Source organism: Mobula hypostoma, chromosome 9 (genome assembly GCF_963921235.1).
Source record: "Mobula hypostoma chromosome 9, sMobHyp1.1, whole genome shotgun sequence".
Classification (NCBI taxonomy): Eukaryota; Metazoa; Chordata; class Chondrichthyes; order Myliobatiformes; family Myliobatidae; genus Mobula; species Mobula hypostoma.
Genome location: NC_086105.1, coordinates 11,744,675 through 11,763,323, shown reverse-complemented (window position 1 = coordinate 11,763,323; position 18,649 = coordinate 11,744,675). Strand labels below are relative to the sequence as shown.

The 18,649-nt window shown below is 40.8% G+C and overlaps 1 protein-coding gene across 1 annotated transcript in view; it reads left to right on the top strand.

The window, feature by feature from the left end:
- alx1 (ALX homeobox 1) overlaps positions 1 to 18,362 on the top strand; it is a 39,619-nt gene extending 21,257 nt beyond the window's left edge. The window contains exons 3-4 of the mRNA XM_063059607.1: positions 4,458 to 4,586; positions 17,434 to 18,362. Of these exons, the coding sequence (XP_062915677.1) occupies positions 4,458 to 4,586; positions 17,434 to 17,754 (450 nt within the window). The 3' untranslated portion in view covers positions 17,755 to 18,362. The remainder of the gene's footprint in view (positions 1 to 4,457; positions 4,587 to 17,433) is intronic.
- Positions 18,363 to 18,649: the final 287 nt, after the last annotated feature.

Below are 18,649 nucleotides of genomic sequence, written 5' to 3'. Positions count from 1 at the left end.
GAAGGTTTTACCCGTGATGGACTGGGCCATATCCACAACTTTTTCAAGATCTTCTGTTCAAGAGAATTGATGTTTCTACAGTAGGGTGTACTGCAGCCAGTCAATATGTTTCCATAGAATATATATACATATATATTCCAATACATAGCCGTAGAAGTTTGTCAAAGTTTTAGATGTCATGTCGAATCTTTGCAAACTAAAAAAGAAGTTGAGGTGTTACATTGCTTTCTTCATAATTGCACGTACGTGCAGGGCCACGGACAGGTCCTCTGAAATAATAACACTGAGGAAGCTAAAGTTGCTGACCCTCTTCTCCTCTGATCCTACAATGAGGACTGACTAATGAAGGTCTGGTTTCTTCCTCCTGAAGTCGATAATCAGCTACTTGGTCTTACTGGCATTGAGTAAGGGGTTGTTGTGGCACCACTCAGTCAAATTTTAAATCAGCCTTTTAGGACTTGCAATCTCCACTAATAGTCCTTGTTGACATATAGTAATTTTCCTTTGTTCTTGAAGTCAAAATTAAATGTTACGTTAAGACTTCAATGATAGCAATTCATTATTCTTTCCCTCCGAGAGATCAATGCGACATCCACCCTTCCCCAGCCACCTCACCAACCTCTCAATGCACGCTTATTGATCGTACTGACATTCTGAAAATAATTCTTCCATCAGATCACTTGACTACAAATAAAAATATCGTCTGCACAAATTCAGTTAAAAGAAATGCTGACTTCATACCTCTGAATTTGAAAGTAATTGTGAGCCTCTCTTCATACTTTGGTAATTACAGATTGTTGTGATGTCACCAACAAAAGAAAAGGACGTTGGGATAAATCGGTATTTGTGACCCGTCGATCGAAATTCAAAGTAAATTTCATTTGAAAGTACCTATATACCACCATATACAACCCTGAGATTCATTTTCTTTTGGGCATACTCAGCAAATCTATAGAATAGCAACTATAACTGGATCATTGAATGATCAACCAGAGTGAAGAAGACAACAAACTTTGCAAAAGCAAATATAAATAAGTAGCAATTATTAATGAGAATATGAGATAATAAGATAAAGAGTTCTTAAAGTGAGATCATTGGTTGTGAGACCATCTCAATGATGGGGCAAGTGAGTGTAATTAACCCCTTTTATTCAAGAGCTTGATGGTTGTGGGTAGTAAGTGTTCTTGAAGCTGGTGGTGCAAGTCCTGAGACACCTGTACCTTCTACCTGATGGCAGCCATGAGTAAAGAGAGTGGCGTGGGTGGTGGGGAGCTCTGACAATGGATACTGCTTTCATGTAGATGCGCTGAAGTGCTCAATGGTTGAGAGGGCTTTACCTGTGATGTACTGGGTTGAATCCACTACTTTTAGTAGGATTTTCCGTTCAAAGGCATTGGCAGTTCCATACCAGGCTGTGATGTAGCCAGTGAATATAGTCTCCACTACACGTGTCAAAGTTTTAGACATCATGCTGAATCTCTGCAGACTCCTGATGGAGTAAAGGTGCTGCTGTGTTTTCTTCGCAATTGCACTCATGTGCTGGGTCCGTGACAGACCCTCTGAAATAGTAACACCCAGACCATGACCTGAGTTTTAACATGGTTATAGTGCTGCATTTGCTGCCTGCTTCTTCTGTCATTTCTCTCTGTAACTATCCTTCAATCACAAGTGAAATATGTGGACCATGGACAGCTGCAACAGAAACTGACTTCCTACTGTCTATCAAATTACAGAGTGCAAATAATTTATCAGTTCTAGCATTCCCAATAAATTACTCAGCAGCTAAACACATAGTTTGACATCATTTTAAGTATTGTAAAGAATTCAAGGTTCAAGGTTCAAGGTTTAAGATTGTTTATTGTCATTCTTCAGTAGACAAGCATAAAATAGAACAAAATGAAAGATGGAGAAGCAACACCTTACACTCCATTTCAGTAGCTTCCGTCCTGATGGCATGAATTTCTCCTTCTGGTAGACAATTCCTTTCCCCGCCCCCCCCCCCCCCCCGCAGCTCAGTCCCCACTCTGAGATTTACCTCTTCTCACCAGATCTTTTCCCTCTTCTCTTCCCCCTGTGTCCCCTCCTCCTTTCCTTTTTCCTATGGTCCACTCTCGTCTCCTATTAGATTCTTTCTTCAGCCCTTTACCTTTCCCACCCACCTGGTTTCAGCCATCATGTTCCAGCAAGCCTCCCTCCCCTCCCTCTACCTCTTTATTCTGGCATCTTCCTCCTTCCTTTCCAGCCCTGAAGAAGGGTCTCGGCCCAAAATGTCGGCTGTTTATTCACTCCCATAGATGCTGCCTGACCTGCTGAGTTACTCCAGCATTTTGTGTGTGTTGCTTTGAAATGATTGTTACACCTGATCTGATGAGCATTAAAAAACACAATAAGCATAAAATTATAATAAAGAAAAGACATGCTATATCTATATATATATAAAAGCATCCTATGAAACACAAAGTACAAGTACAGTAATTGTTATAGGCATAGACCCGTTGTTTGTACATAGAGCGACTCTAGGTGATGTGTATGTGATGGTGGTGGGGTGGGTTAATGGGTGGAGGTGTTGATCAGCATGACAGTTTTAAATAATCCAATATGGGCCTTACCTAATTTAATAAGCCTTTTCCAACTATATAGCTTGTTTTACTATGTTTGTTCATTGCTTTATGGGACTTGTGTCAGATTGACAGAACGTGGACAGAGTGTCGAAGTGGAATCTCAGCTCTATCACAGATGTTCAAAGAGAACAGCAAAGAAATTTGGAATACTTATGAATTATTAAGTTCAGAGAGGAAGCTATACCCTGTTACAGGAACAGTCACACACTGTACAGCACACACAAGGTAGCATGCAGAAATGGTGTAGCAATCATGGTGTAAAAGAGTCCCAAAACTCACGTTATCAATCCCCAGTGAACCACAATAAAGCCCATCTTCCACCGAGCTAACACTGGAGGTAGCAGTGATGCCAGGTTGGCCACACACCACATCTGGTGGACCACACCAGCCTCAACACACTCCCATCCGCCAAGGACAACTACAAACAAGAGAGAGTCTGCAGATGCTGGAAATCTGAGCAACACACACAAAATGCTGGAAAAACTCAGCAGGCCAGTCAGCATCTAGGGAAAAATGTATAGTCGACATTTCGGCCCAAAATGTTGACTGTACCCTTTTTGCTAGATGATGCCTGGCCTGCTGAGTTCTTCCAGAATTTTGTGTGTGTTGCACAGACAACCATAATCCTGCCGGAAGCCTGATTCCGCCATCTTGCTGGAAGCCAGATTGTGCTCTTTACACTTTATCCGACTGCAAGGAAGAGAGAATGGATTTTGAAGTGCAAAACTATAGATTTGACAGAGAGATGCATCTCTTGCTTCTAAAATAAACCAATGTTAATATTTAATGAATAAACTGCTTCCATGGCCATTGTACCACACCTGCTTCTCCTTCTCCTGTGAGCTCGAAGTTGTCTAAGATTTAAGACCATCCCAGTGAATTGAAACACATCCAATCAACCAGAGAAATTGCACTAAACCAGTGATACAAGTTAAGTTCCTGTTTCCCATTCTACCTGTCTTAAATTGATTGCCCATTTTATGTTCTTTGGGTAGATTTGCTCTCATACACGTTATTGATTGTCTGTGTTTAATTTTTATCATACAATTTTTCTTGTTCAGCTTGGCTTATTAACTGACATTAGCTAATCTTGCAAGATGTTTTACATTCTGTGCTTTTGCTCATTTTTTTGCCATTTCCACGATTTGTTCTTTTTTCTGTTTGAGGGGAATGGGGGGGGTTGATTTTTTTTTTGAACAGCTTTCATAGTTGTCTTTATTTAGTGGCTGTCTGTGGGGATGAAGAATCTCAGGGTTGTGTACTGCATTCATACTTTGATAATAAATGTAGTTTGAATTATTGAATCAAATCTGTTTACCTTGTAGTGATTTCAGGTAGGGGACAGCTGACATTACCTTTCAAACATTAATAAGTAAAGGCATCCGTTAGTCTTGCGAGACCATGGGTCTGTGCCTGGAAAGTCTTCACTCTCCAGGGCGCAAGCCTGGGCAAGGTTGTATAGAAGACCGGCAGTTGCCCATGCTGCAAGTCTCCCCTCTCCACGACACCAATGTTGTCCAAGGGAAGGGCAAGGGCCAATACAGCTTGGCACCAGTGTCGTCGCAGAGCACTGTGTGGTTAAGTGCCTTGCTCAAGAACACAACACGCTGCCTCGGCTGGGGCTCGAACTCACGACCCTCAGGTCGCTAGTCGTATGCCTTAACCACTTGGCCACGTGCCCACAACTTTCAAACATTGCGCTGGTGAAAACTGAGTTTCAATGGATCTTTCCCGATAGAAAAGTTTAATAATAAATGTTGCAAAAATTTCAGGGAAACTTTCTGGAGTGAGTGCATCACACAAGAAATGAGAACACAGGTGTGTTATTTTTTTCAGGTTTGGTTTCAAAATAGAAGAGCAAAATGGAGAAAGCGGGAACGCTATGGACAATTACAACAAGCTCGAAGCCACTTTGCAACCTCCTACGATGTATCCCTTTTGCCCAGGACAGAAACTTATTCACAGGTAGGTGAAAAACCTGGTCCAACAGTTACAGGAGAGAGTGAAAGAGCATATACTGACAAGTAAACTGACCACATTAAAAATAATTACAGGCACATTCTTTCAATAGCTTTAAAGGTGAAAATATGTGTTTTTGGTGTATATTAATATTAGGAGAGAAGCTAATCAGTAAGGGAATAGATTTATTGTAATTTGGAGAGGAAAATAGATGAGGAGTTAAGGCATTTTTTCTCACTCAAAGTAGTACAGTTCAATGTCAGAAAGGATGGTGGAATTAGAAAGCTCAAAATTTCAAAGTAAATTTATCATCAAAGTACACATATGTACACTGCCATGAGGCTCATTTTCTTGCAGGAACACAGGAAACAAAAAGAAATACAGCTGAATTTCTAGGAAGACTTTATATAAACAGACAAAAACTGACAAACAATCAATGTACAACAAAGGACAAACTGTGCAAATAAAATGTTTGAGAACAAGAGATGTAAATAGTCCAAAAGTGAGTCTGTAGGTCTTGGAATCAGTTCAGAGAAGCGATGATCAAAGTTATCCATGATGGTTCAGGAGCCAGATGATTGTAGGGTAATAACCTGGTGGAGTGGTACCCATAATCATAAAATTAAGCTGCAAAAACATTTGGTGCTGTAACCTAGATTAAGACTGAGAGCCAGGAAAAGGCTTTGTTCGGCATGGATGTAATATGACTTTGGTTATAAATTCATGTGAGTCTATGACTAGGTCTAGGAGCATCTCATGCTCAGGACTATTGAGTGGGCCAGGGACCCTCAAACGTGGTTTGGCATTCCATGATATTGGATAAGTTAATTTTCACCTCAATCCCATACTCTTGTCTATTTCTAGTAATTCATGAGCCCCTTCCTTATCAGGAACCGACTTTTATCTTAAAAGTTCTTAGTGACTCTGTTTCCATCATCCAAAGACTCTCAAGTCTCTGAAAGATAGTTCGTGCCTTAAATGGTCGACATCTTATCTTTAACAGTGACCTCTTGTTTCAGATTCTTACACAAGAAGAAATGTTCTTTCCACATCTATCCTGTTAAAACTTGACAAGAATTTTTTTGTTTTGGTCAATTAAACCACAACAAGCCTAGGTTAACTGACCATTCCTCATTAGGCAACCCATCCATTCCATGTAGTGGTCTAATTGTCCTCTCAAACAAAACATCCTTTTTTAAAAAAACAAAGGGCAATACCATACTTAGAACTCAAAATATGGCTTTGCCAATGTCCTACAGAACAGAACCATAACTTCCTTATATATGCATTCATATCTCCTGGTAATAAACATTAATATTCTGTTAGCCTTCCTAATCACTCCCTTTCCCATCCCAACACATTAGTCCATGGACTGCTCTACTGTCACTCTCAGGTTGGAGGAGCAACACCTCATATTACAGATGGGTAGCCTCGGACCTGACAACATGAATATTGATTTTCCTAGCTTCTGATAATTTCTTCCTCCTCCATCTTGTCCCTTTTTCCACTCCCCATACTGCTTCCTTCTTCTCTTCTCCTCTCCTACCCATCACCTCCTTCTAGAACCCCTCCTCCTTCCCTTTCTCCCATGGCCCACTGTCCTCCCCTATCCGATTCTATTTTCTTCAGTCCTTCACCTCTTCCACGTATCACCACCCAGCTTCTCACCTCATCACGCACCCACTGACCTTCCCCTTCACCTGGTTTCACCTGTCACCTGCCAGCTTGTACTCCTTACCCTCCCCTGCTTATTATTTTGGCTTCTTCTCCCTTGCTTTTCAGTCCTAATGAAGGATATCAGCCCAAAACATCAAATGTTTATTCCTCTCAGTAAATGCTGCCTGACCTGCTGAGTTCCTGCAACATTTTATGCATGTTGCTTCATCACTTGTTGTACCTGTATACTAATTGTCTACGAGTCAATCGCCAGGGAACTGAGATCCCTTTACATCTGCAATCATTCACCTTTTAAGTAAAAAAAACTTGTTCATTTCTTCATTTACAATGGGCAGTTTCAACTACTCCACAATTATACTCAACTTGTCAGATATTTGTCCTTATTAATTTTACACAACTTATTGTCTACTTTGTGTCATTGACAGTTTTTGCAAACATACCTTTGGAGCCTTTGCCTGTGGCATATATATATGTATGTGTGTGTGTGTGTGTTGTGACCAGTTGAGGCCCCAGCATCAATTCTTGTGACATTTTAATCATTACATTTTGCCAACCCTACTGCCAACTCCACTGCTGGTGGTTAGGGTAGCAATGTAGGTCCTCCATCTCTGGAGGTGTTCATGGCTTCCTTCATTGTGCCAGTAGCTTAGTTGTCACTACTCTTAATCATGTAATTCCCAGGTGGGGACTCAGGAATACCATCACACTCAGATGTAGAAGGATTCTTCTTTGTTATTTCAATAACAATTTTGTTTTACTAGTCAGGGTTGTTAGCCCTGAGCAGAAGTCCTGAACCTGGATGACTGGTGAGCCACTCTTAGTTGGTCCTCTACCCTTTGACCTGTTTGACATGGGTGACCTTACCAACACCCAAAGCACAAGGCCCTCACTTCAGCCAACATCTCTGGATCATTGAGGCATGCAAGCCTCTAAACCACAACAAGGTCCTTTTGAAGGACTTTGCTCGCTTTGTTTCCTGATAGTCGGCTAATATTCTGACCACAGTGAATGTTACCTCCTATATCATGAGCTTCTATTTTCCATGCTTCCCTTTGATGTGGCACTTTATCAAATTTCTTCTGGAAATCTAAGTATAATGTAGCCATTGTTCAAACTTCTAAGTAAATTTTCTTATCAAAGTATGTATATGTCATCACATACAACCCTAAGATTCATTTTCCATTGGTTCCCCTTCAACCACAGTGCATGTTGTTTCTTCAAACAATTCCAATAAATTGTCTGAACATGTTTCCCTTTCATATAACGATACAGGCTTTGCCTTGATCTTTTTCTTAAAGATCACTTCTAAGTTTAATAATCACTCCTAATATTTTCTCTCCAACAAAAATTTGAAGTTTCATTTAATATCAGAGTATATATACAGTATACAACCTGAAATTTGTACTCTTCACCACAAGAAACCCTATAGAATGAATGATAGAAACATCAAAGGCCGGAAGCCTCCCCTCCCCCCACCTTTCGCACAAACAGCAGGTGCTAAGCTTAACTGACTTGCAGCTTTTTTGCTTTCTGTCTCCCTTCTGCTTTGAATAAGCATTTGCATTTTCTATTTTTCTTTCTCATAGAGCACTGAGTTTAGGTTCAATAGGTACATTTAATGTCAGAGAAATGTATATAATATACATCCTGAAATTCTTTTTCTTCGCAAGCATCCACAAAACCAGAGGAGGGCCCCAAAGAATGAATGGCAGTTAAGCGTTAGAACTCCAAAGCCCCACCCAGCTCCCCTCTCCCATACATAAGCAGTAGCAAGACAACAACCCCCTCCCCCACCAGTAAAAAAGCATCAGCACCCTTGACTGAGCACTTAAACGTGCAGCAAAGCATCAATAAAGACACAGACTTGCAGTACCCCAAAGACTACTCGTTCACCTGGTAATTCGACATACCACTGGCTCTCTCTCTCTCCTTAATAAGAGAAAAAGAGATGTCCCCATTTCACAGTGAGAGGGTAGTCGTAACAAACAACTCGCTGATATACAGTATGATGTTAAAGGTCTGTTGCGCTGCTTTTTACAAGCACTGCACCCAGAGAATTGGCCCCGGAAAGGCTCAAGTCTCTGGACACAGAGCTTCCCATGTTCCATGTTCTCCCACAATGCCTTGGTCAGGGGCACTGGCCTTGAATTAGCCCGTCTTCAGAGCCACAAAAATCTCGCACCCTGAAGGCACGCTAGTCTTCCAGGCCGCGTGCTTGAGATATCAAAAAGCGGCCGGTCGTGAGGCCCTGAGAGTGGGTCCCATTCCCACAAAGAATTGAAGTCAGAGTGTAACTCCAGGTCAGATTGTTCAAAAGAACCTTGAAAAGAAAAAAAGAAAGAAAGAAAAGATTCTTTGGAAGAAATTAATTATGAATGGTTTTAACAGTAAACTATTGGCATTTGCAGAAATTATGTGAGTCTGATCACTTTGTCTGTTCAGTAGATTTTTCAGTGGTGTGATATTATTCTCCACTCCAACCTTCATTCAAATTACATCATCGAGTCATAGAATCATAGATAAATGCAGCACAGAAACAGGCCATTCGGCCCAACAAATCTAAGCCAACTATGGTGTCCACCCGGCTAGTCCCAATTTTCTACATTTGGCCCATATCCCTCTAAAACCTTGACCCTCTATTTACCTATCCAAGTGCTTCTTAAATGATACTATTATAACTGCATTAACAATTTCCCCGAGCAGCTTGATCCATGTACTCACTACCCTCTGCATGAAAAAGTTAGCCCTCAGGTTCCTCTCCCCAGAAATCTATGAACCCCAGTTTTGGTCTCCCTTACTCTGAGGAAAGGACTATCACCATCCACTTAATAATTGTGAACATTTCTATGAGATTGGTCCTCATTCTCCTACGTTCCAAGGAATACAACTGAAGTAGCCACGTTCCCCTATTACTCAGGACCTCCAGTCCTGGGAACATTTTCATAAAATTTTCTGCACTCTTGCAGCTGAACTACATTTTCTTACAAATGTCACTGGACCAGACTGGATGTACCCCAAGCTACTGTGGGAAGCGAGGGAGGAGATTGCTGAGCCTCTGGCATCATCAATGAGGACGGGAGATGTTCCGGAGGATTGGAGGGTTGCGGATGTTGTTCCATTATTCAAGAAAGGGAGTAGAGACCAGTTAGAAATTAGAGACCAGTGAGTTTTACTTCAGTTGTTGGTTAGTTAGTCCTGACGAAGGGTCTTGGCCCGAAACGTCGACTGTACCTCTTCCTATAGATGCTGCCTGGCCTGCTGCGTTCACCAGCATTTTGTGTGTGTTGCTTGAATTTCCAGCATCTGCAGATTTCCTCATGTTTGGGTCAGTAAATTTGCTGATGACACAAAGGTTGGGGGTGTTGTGGATAGTGTAGAGGGCTGTCAGAGGTTACAGCGAGACATTGATAGGATACAAAACTGGGCTGAGAAGTGGCAGATGGAGTTCAATCCAGATAAGTGTGAGGTGGATCATTTTGGTAGGTCAAATATGATGGCAGAATATAGCATTAATGGCAAGACTCTTGGCAATGTGGATGATCAGAGGGATCTTGGGGTCCGAGTCCATAGGACACTCAAAGCAGCTACGCTGGTTGACTCTGTGGTTAAGAAAGCATATGGTGCATTGGCCTTCATCAATCGTGGGATTGAGTTTAAGAGCTGACAGGTAATTTTGCAGCTATATAGGACCCTGGTCAGACCCCACTTGGAGTACCGTGCTCAATTCTGGTCACCTCACTACAGGAAGGACGTGAAAACCATAGAAATGGTGCGGAGGAGATTTACAAGGATGTTGCCTGGATTGGGGAGCATGCCTTATGAGAATAGGTTGAGTAAACTCGGCCCTTTCTCGTTGGAACAGTGGAGGATGAGAGGTGACCTGATAGAGGTGTATAAGATGATGAGAGGCATTGATCATGTGGATAGTCAGAGGCTTTTTCCCAGGGCTGAAAGGGCTAGTACAAGAGGGCATAGTTTTAAGGTGCTTGGAAGTAGGTACAGAGGAGATGTCAGGGGTAAGTTTTTTACGCAGAGAGTGGTGAGTGCGTGGAATTGGCTGCCGGCGGTGGTGGTGGAGGTGGAAACGATAAGGTCTTTTCTTTCTTTCTTTTTAAATCTTTTTATTGAGTAAGTATACAAAAAAGGTAAGCCATATAAACATTAATACAATGTTAAAGTATAATAAAATTCCAAAAGATAACAATACCAAAAAGAAAATACTACAAACAATGTAATTTAAGCATAAGAAACCAAAATAACATAATAGTATACTAGATTTTATATATATCAATGGAAAAAAAAAGAAAAAAAACCCCCCAAAAAAAACCCACCGTGCAACTAACTAAAAGCAAAGCAAAGCAATGGGCTAACTTGAAACCAAACAGAGTTAAACTTAAAATCACGTCCTCAATCCCGACCTCCATTAAAACAGTGAAAAAAAAACAAGAAGGGTAAATATTACATTAAATGAAAATATCGAATAAAAGGTCCCCAAATCTGTTCAAATTTAAATGAAGAATCATGAAGGTTACTTCTAATTTTCTCCAGATTCAAACATAAAATCGTCTGAGAAAACCAAAAAAAGGTAGTTGGAGCATTAAGCTCTTTCCAATGTTGTAAAATACATCTTTTCGCCATTAAAGTAAGAAATGCAATCATTCTACGGGCTGAAGGGGAAAGATTACTAGAAATTTTAGGTAGTCCAAAGATAGCAGTAATAGGGTGAGGAGAGATATCTATATTTAATACCTTAGAAATAATATTGAAAATATCTCTCCAAAAAGTTTCCAAAGTAGGGCAAGACCAAAACATATGAGTTAAAGAGGCTATCTGCCCCGAACATCTATCACAGAAAGGATTAATATGCGAGTAAAAACGCGCTAACTTATCTTTGGACATATGTGCTCTATGCACCACTTTAAATTGAATTAGGGAATGTTTAGCACAAATAGAAGAAGTATTAACTAATTGTAAAATCTGCCCCCAATCATCCACAGAAATGGTAAGCCCCAATTCCTGTTCCCAATCTACCCTAATCTTATCAAATGGAGCTTTCCTGAGTTTCATAATAATATTATAAATCATAGCCGATGCACCTTTCTGACATGGATTAAGGTTAATTATCGAATCTAAAATATATATAGGAGGAAGCATTGGAAAAGAAGGAAGTATAGTACTTAGAAAATTTCTAACTTGTAAATATCTAAAAAAATGTATTCTTGATAGGTTATATTTATTAGATAATTGTTCAAAAGACATAAGGGAACCATCTAAAAATAAATCCAAAAACCGTAAAATACCCTTAGTCTTCCAAGTTTGAAAAGCGCGATCCGTAAAAGAGGGAGGAAAAAATATGTTACCTAAAATAGGAGATAAGGTCTTTTAAGAGACTCCTGGATGGCTACGTGGAGCTTAGAAAAATAGAGGGCTATGAGTAAGCCTAGGTAGTTCTTAGGTAAAGACATGTTCGGCACAGCTTTGTGGGCTGAAGGATCTGTATTGTGCTGAAGGTTTTCTATGTTGCTATGTTTCTATGTTAAAAGGGTGACCCACACTGTACACAGTATTCTGAGTGCAGCCTGAATCACTGACTGATGCAATAGAAGATAATGTCTCATCTCCTATACTCATTGCACTGACTGATGAAAGCCAGTGTGCTAAATGTCTTTTTCAGCAACCTACCTGTGATTCCACTTTCATTGAACTATGCACTTGTACGCCTTGGTCCCTCTGTTCCATTACACTCCCTAGTGCACTGCCATTTATATTGTATAAGTCCTATGCTGGATTAACTTTCTAAAATGCATCACCTCACATCTGTCTGTTTTGAAATCCATTTGCGATTCATCAGCCCAATTCCTTAAGTGTGTACATAATAAGGAATTTCAATTCCCAGAGTGCAATGCGGGCTGTTCACCTGGAAGCGGAAGTGATGTTGGGGAGCTGGTGGCACGTGCCTGGCTCGAGCTGAAGCCATGAGCTGGTGCTGGCCACACGCGATCAAGAAGAGATAGAACCATTCTGTAAATAAATATGTGCCGACATTGAAACCCACTCTGGAACTGATCAAGGTCCCACTGTAATCTACAATAACATGCTTCATATCAACAACACCTCCTAATTCCACGTCATCTGCAAACATCTCACATTTTTGCATCCAAATCATTTATCAGTAACAAATAACAAGGGTTCCAATCCCAACCCTTGCAGCACACCACTAATCACTGGCATCCGTACTGAGAAACAGCCTTCAGTCACCACCCTCTGCTTCCTATCTCTGAGCCAATCTTGAATCCATCTAATAGCTCCATCTGGATTCCATAGGCCCTCATCTTCCAGAACAGCTTACAATAAGGCCTTGTTAAAGGCCTAGCTAAGTCCAAATATTAAAAAAAATCCATAAAATCAATGTTTGTATTGAGTGTGAATCAAATTGACTTCAGTCAGTTAGCATTATCTAAGTGGCGTACTTGATCTCTGAGTATCACATTCAATACTGCTTTCCAGTTGGGAAGCACAAATTGAAGTTATGCCTCCTTCTCCCTACCCGCTGATAATTTCAAAATGTTTAACGTCAAGAAACCTCTTTTTCTCTTGTCATGTGATTTATATAATCCTTCGGAGGATAACAGAGGAACGTTTATTATTTGAAACAGCATGAAAATTAATCTGAACATTTACTATGTTACTTAGCACAGATACTTAGGTTCTTTCAAACTCTGAAGAGAACTTAAAGTTTGTGGCAGTTTGATAGGATCACTAAAACAGCAGAAACATAATTAACCCAGGCACACAGAAGTTAAAAAGTAGCTCAAACTGTTCCCAACCAGGATTCTTGCTTTTCCACATGGAATATTTTTCAATAGACCCCTGGCTTTCTGTCTGTATGAGGACAGGCATGAGAAGAGAATAGTTTCATTTTGTGATACAAATGCTACAGTTCATCCTTTGTACCAACTCACTAGCTCCGTAGCTCTCCCTCATTGATTCTGTTCCCCACTGCTTCGAGGGCAACATTATTAAATTTTCAGGATCACCCAGAAAGGGTCAGTAGTTGAATCTAATGAATTTGTTAAAAATCCATTCCAAAAGTACCAGGTGCTAGAAGTACCTGGCTAATCAGGCACCAGCCATTGTTGGAGAAACAATGAAAATGTCTTTGGTCAATGGTCCTTCATCAGAACTAGAACAATGAAAAAAAAAGAATATGTCTTAAAATGCTGAGATGGGTCTCTGGTCATTGACCTGCACTCTATTAAAACAGCCTCTGTTCTCTTCAGCTCTCCCACTCTCTACAATTTAAACCCTGCCTGCTCCAGTCCTGATCAAGGTTCCTTCACGAGAAATGTTGAAGCTGCTCCCCTCACTATGGATGCTACTGGTCCTGCAGAGTGCTCTGGCATTTTCCGATTTTGTTTTGTATTTCAGCATCTGCAGTATTTTGATGCTTTGAGCAAAATATATTTTGCCTTTGTCAAGCAATTTTACCAGTGTTCTCCTGATCAATCAGCATTAACTGTACTTTGTCATGGACCGGATCGGGGTCCTGTTAAATTTACCTTGTTTATGTTACGATCCGGACCGTTGTTTCCCTGTTTTCCCATGTCCCTTGACTTTGGTGATTAGAGGCAATTAACAGTCGGCTGAACCGTTAGTTTATAGTCTCCGGCTTTCAGCCGTTCGGCGCGGGAGCGTCTGCAAAGTCATCCAAGGTACTGCGTGCCAATGTCATTTGGCCGGAGCAAGCCTAGTCTCTGCCGAAGTGAGTGCCGGTAATTCGCCTTTCCTCACCGGAGCACCCCTGTCAAGTTACCTCGCCAAAGCGAGCCTGCAAAGTTTCCTCACCGAGGTGGGTCCGTCAGTTAACCCGCCGGAGGGAATCAAGAACCGCTGTCTACTGTTCCCGGGTCGAGTCGAGAGCTCGCCACTACCCGGAGGCTCCAAGTCAAGTCCTGGCCCTGGCAGCATTCAAGTACGAAGTCAAGTCCTGGTCCTGGTGGCATTCAAGTACGAAGTCAAGTCCTGGCCCTGGTGGTCTGTGATTCCTGTCCTACCCCCCCGTCTGAATCCCTTCTCTGCCCCTCTCGCCTCTAGCCCTCGTCTGCAGCCCTCGCCTGCACTTCGGTCTAGTTCTATCGCCGGAGCTAGATAGGTACTGTCTGGTGTGCATTCGTGTTGATCTTGTCTTGTCTTGTCCTCGCCTCCGTGGGGTAAGTCTGGCCGTCTTGCCGTTGCCCCACGGAGAGTCATGTCTTGTCTTGTCTTGTCCTCGCCTCCGTGGGGTAAGTCAGGCCGTCTTGCTGTTGCCCCGCGGGGGGTCATGATTCCTGGTCCTATGTCCTATACCCAAGGAGGGGTCCCGGCTCTCTGTTCTGTGTGTGAGTCCCGGCCCTATGTCCTGTACCCAAGGAAGGGTCCCGACTCTGTGTTCTGTGTATGTGTCCATGGTTCCATGTACCTGCTCTCCCGAGACTGAGGATCTGTTTTCCATGTTCCTCCTTTCCCTAGCCCATGTTATGTCCATGCCTGGTTCTGGGGTCCGAGCCCGAGGCAAGACCCAGGTACTGGGTCCTTGCCCAGTCTCGGGCTCGGAGTCCATACCCTAGCCTTTTCATGTCTCCTCTAGTTCTGGGAGCCGATTCTGAGTCCTAGCCCAGACCCTTGATCCCAGCCTAGTTGTAGTCCTCAGTCCGCTATTCCTACTCCTGCCTTGCTCTCCTGGTATCGAACAATAACCTAAAATTTAATTAACCTCACAAGATGTGTCTTGCATTTGAGTCCAGCCTTGCTCCCAATGCCCCATCAGTGTGACATACTTACGTTGCAGAGAGTGATGGTAATATTTTCTGCCTTCTCTCTGTATGTTGTCTGTAGATTAGATATTTAATTTCTTCCCATTATTATAGCTTCAGCAATATTTACCTTTCTTTTTTATGAAGTTACTGAACTTTCCTTTCTCTCCTTTCACTTGCTGATCATTTGCTGTTCCTTGAAAGTTTCTACTTCAGCTTTATCTGATAACTAATCCCCATGCAAGTGGTACTTGGGTCGCTTTTTAACTATTCACTTTCAAACCCTTTCTTACTACTTAGTAAAGTCTTAAATCTTCTCCAAGTACCTGAGCTGGAATTAGTGAAAGTATTCATGCCCTGAAATTTCAATATGTCCTATGTCCATTAAGGAAGCAATTTTCCCTCTCTCAGCTCCTCTGGCCTAACACTACAGTCTTAGAGCACCACAGAACGGAAACAGGCCTGATGACCCCTCTAGTCCATGCAGAATTATTAATCTGCACTTGGACCATAGTACTTCACCCCTTTCCCATCTATGTACCGAGTAATGGGAATGATTAATCTATTGTATGTCCTGGCACCATACCCTAGCTGAGGTCCACTTTGGCAGTGACTGCCACAACCCAAGAAGCCTTGATTCAAGGGGGAATTCTCCTTTTAAAATATCTTCCTTTTTGCAGAGTAACATTTGCAGAGTAACTGCTGCTTTTGAAAAGCAGTTCTGAAGTTGTCAGTCTTTCAGCCCTTTTATTTATTTTCTTTTTCATTGTTGGCTCTTGATTCACTGCGAAAAGAGCTTTACCGATTCTTCTTTCCCTTTATTCCTTCTGTCTCCTAATAGCTAGTATTGTGTATTTAATATTTAAATAATATTTGAGTAATCTTGTGTATAGGTTGATTAAGCATTCTTGTTTAAATAATTAAATTATGGTTTATATGTAAAAATACATTGAATGCATACCTCATCATGCTACCAATGTGATACGTGCGTGCCTTACTTAAAGTAAACTCAAAAGTATGCCCATACTTCTGTATCTTCCTTTGAATTAGTTTAATGTTTTAAAGTTACAAACATAACTAAATAGATTTATTACTAAATAGATTATGCTTCAAATTAAATTTTAAATATTTAATTTTAAATTTAAAAATAAAATAAAATTTATGTATTTTAAATACATTTACATTATTTATTGAATTTAAATAATGCAAATTCACATTACTGTGATCTTGAATGGGTTCAGCACTAAGATCTGTCAGCAGTTCAACATTCTTCTAATAGGTCCAATACCAATGTAGATTCCAGGATTCAGACACTTTATTAAGAAGATCCATCAAATTGCCTCAGCAGCTTTAAGACCCTTCAGAATGTTACATGATCTCAGGCCAATTGGAATTGATTGAAAATACTCACTTACATAACATAGATCATCCAGTGAGAGCAATTGGCTTAAAAACAGATCTCCTTCCAGGGCACCTTAGTTTTGGTTACTAGGACCTTGCAGAAGAATACCCTATCAGAATAGTTAAGACATTTAAACATAAAATATGATTTGTAATTTATTTTTTGTTCCAACAAGGACCTGCCTTTCTAATCAGTTAAGAATTTCTGTCTGATACATAACTCTAAAGCATAAATGCATAATTCTAAATTCTTCTTCCTTATGCATTCCTTATTAAGCATTATTTTCAAAAGCAGAGCAGAAATTTTTTGAATGCTTTTTGTGCCTGTTGTGACTGTGAACAAAGTTACTGTAGAGAAAATGAGTTTAGTGGCTATAGAAGTCTTTAATCAGCAAAGTAAGCTGTAAGCATCAAATTTGAGACACTCTTGGAAGAGGCCTGCCTGACCCAAAATTACATGACATTTTTATATGCTAAAGATCAAAGGTAACAGTAGGACAATTTTATAGTTACAATGTATCTACAATGCTTCCTTTGCATTACATATAGTTTTCACACACCTCCTTCTTCGCACCCACACTCCAGACACCAAAAATGAATGTTAATCCCTACTGATTCTGGGCTGCATTCGTGCATATGAAGGCATTGGAGGTCAAATGGTGTGTTTCTTTGTTTGAAATCAACCCCAAAATGCAGCCCCAGGAAGATCATTGTTCAGTGCTTCATTTTAATTTCAATCTACAACCCATGTTCAGGTCTGAAGACTGGCTACTGTTGAAATTATTATTTGCTGTATACCATAACTCCAGAATATGCCCTAACAGTCCCAATCAGTATATAAGATAAAATGAGTTGCTATACTATAAAATGTTATAGTAGTGAAGAATGTAGTGGTTTGAATTTACTAGATAAACTGTAGATGTGGAACCATAATTTTGATTAGAAAATAGATACAATGATGCACTCGTCTGTTTGTTTTTCAGCTGCAAAGTAATTTATGGGCAGGGAACAGCCCCACCAACTCAGCGGTTTCACCCTGTGTGTTACCACGTGAATCACCTCCTTGTATGTCCCCGTACCCTCACTCCCACAGGAATGCCAGTGCTTACATGGGCATATCGAATCATCAAAACCAGTTCAGTCAGGTCGCTCTCAACAATCTCTTCAATGACTCTGTGCTGTCGGGCTCTTCTGATGGACACGCCTTTGAGCCAAGGCCAGAGTGTGAACGACGTTCTTCAAGCATTGCTGTGCTTCGAATGAAAGCCAAGGAACACACAGCCAATATATCATGGGCCATGTAATGGGCAAAGTAATGCAAGGGCCGTTAAAATGCAGGACAATCTGTAAATCAATGTACCTGTGCAATTGTCTTCCTGGAAAACGGTGTGCCAAGATGCTACATCTCAGCCAGAAAGTAATTGTAAGCCCATCACTGGAGAGCAATTCACAGGATTTTTAAAAATTCCACGCAAACTCGAAAACAATAGAGAAGACCGAACCAGAGGGTGGAATGATTGATCAGAGTGCTGAATGTATCTGTTCAAAGAGGACATTGTGTACCATGAATCACAGGATATTTTCAGCACAAGTTATCATTTAACACATACGTGTGTGTCCACTCAATGAAAATGCTCTGAATCTCATTCCTCTGTCTTTCATTGTTACCTTTTAATTTCTTTTTAAAAAAAAAATTCCCCCATGTCTGATTCTAAATCTCTCCTGCACATTTGTTTCTGGTAAAGCCTTATGCTTCTACAACCCAGTTTGTTGGAAAAAAATACATTTCCTAAGCTCTTCTGTTTTGTTCGTTGTTGATCTTAAATTGAAGCTTTTGATCAGTATTGCTGTTTCAATGGAACAAAATTTCAGAGAGAATGCATCAGCGGAAATAAAATTATGTTGATTGTTGAGTTATACCAATCCAAGGATGGATTTCTTTCCCTGTGCTCTCCAGGTGCCAATTCACTCATCAATGAAGACAACTATTCCCAATGTCTACTATCAAATCTACTCATCAACTTTAAACATCTCCAATACTGTGTACATGTCTTAGGCACACATACAATATATAACTAGGGTGCCTAAGACTTTTGCACAGTACTGTATTTGTCAACGTGGAGTGGAGAGTTTGTAAATCTGGCAGAAGCCGAAGATGATGGGAATGGCAAGGGTGGAACACTGCAGTAGGGGTATGGG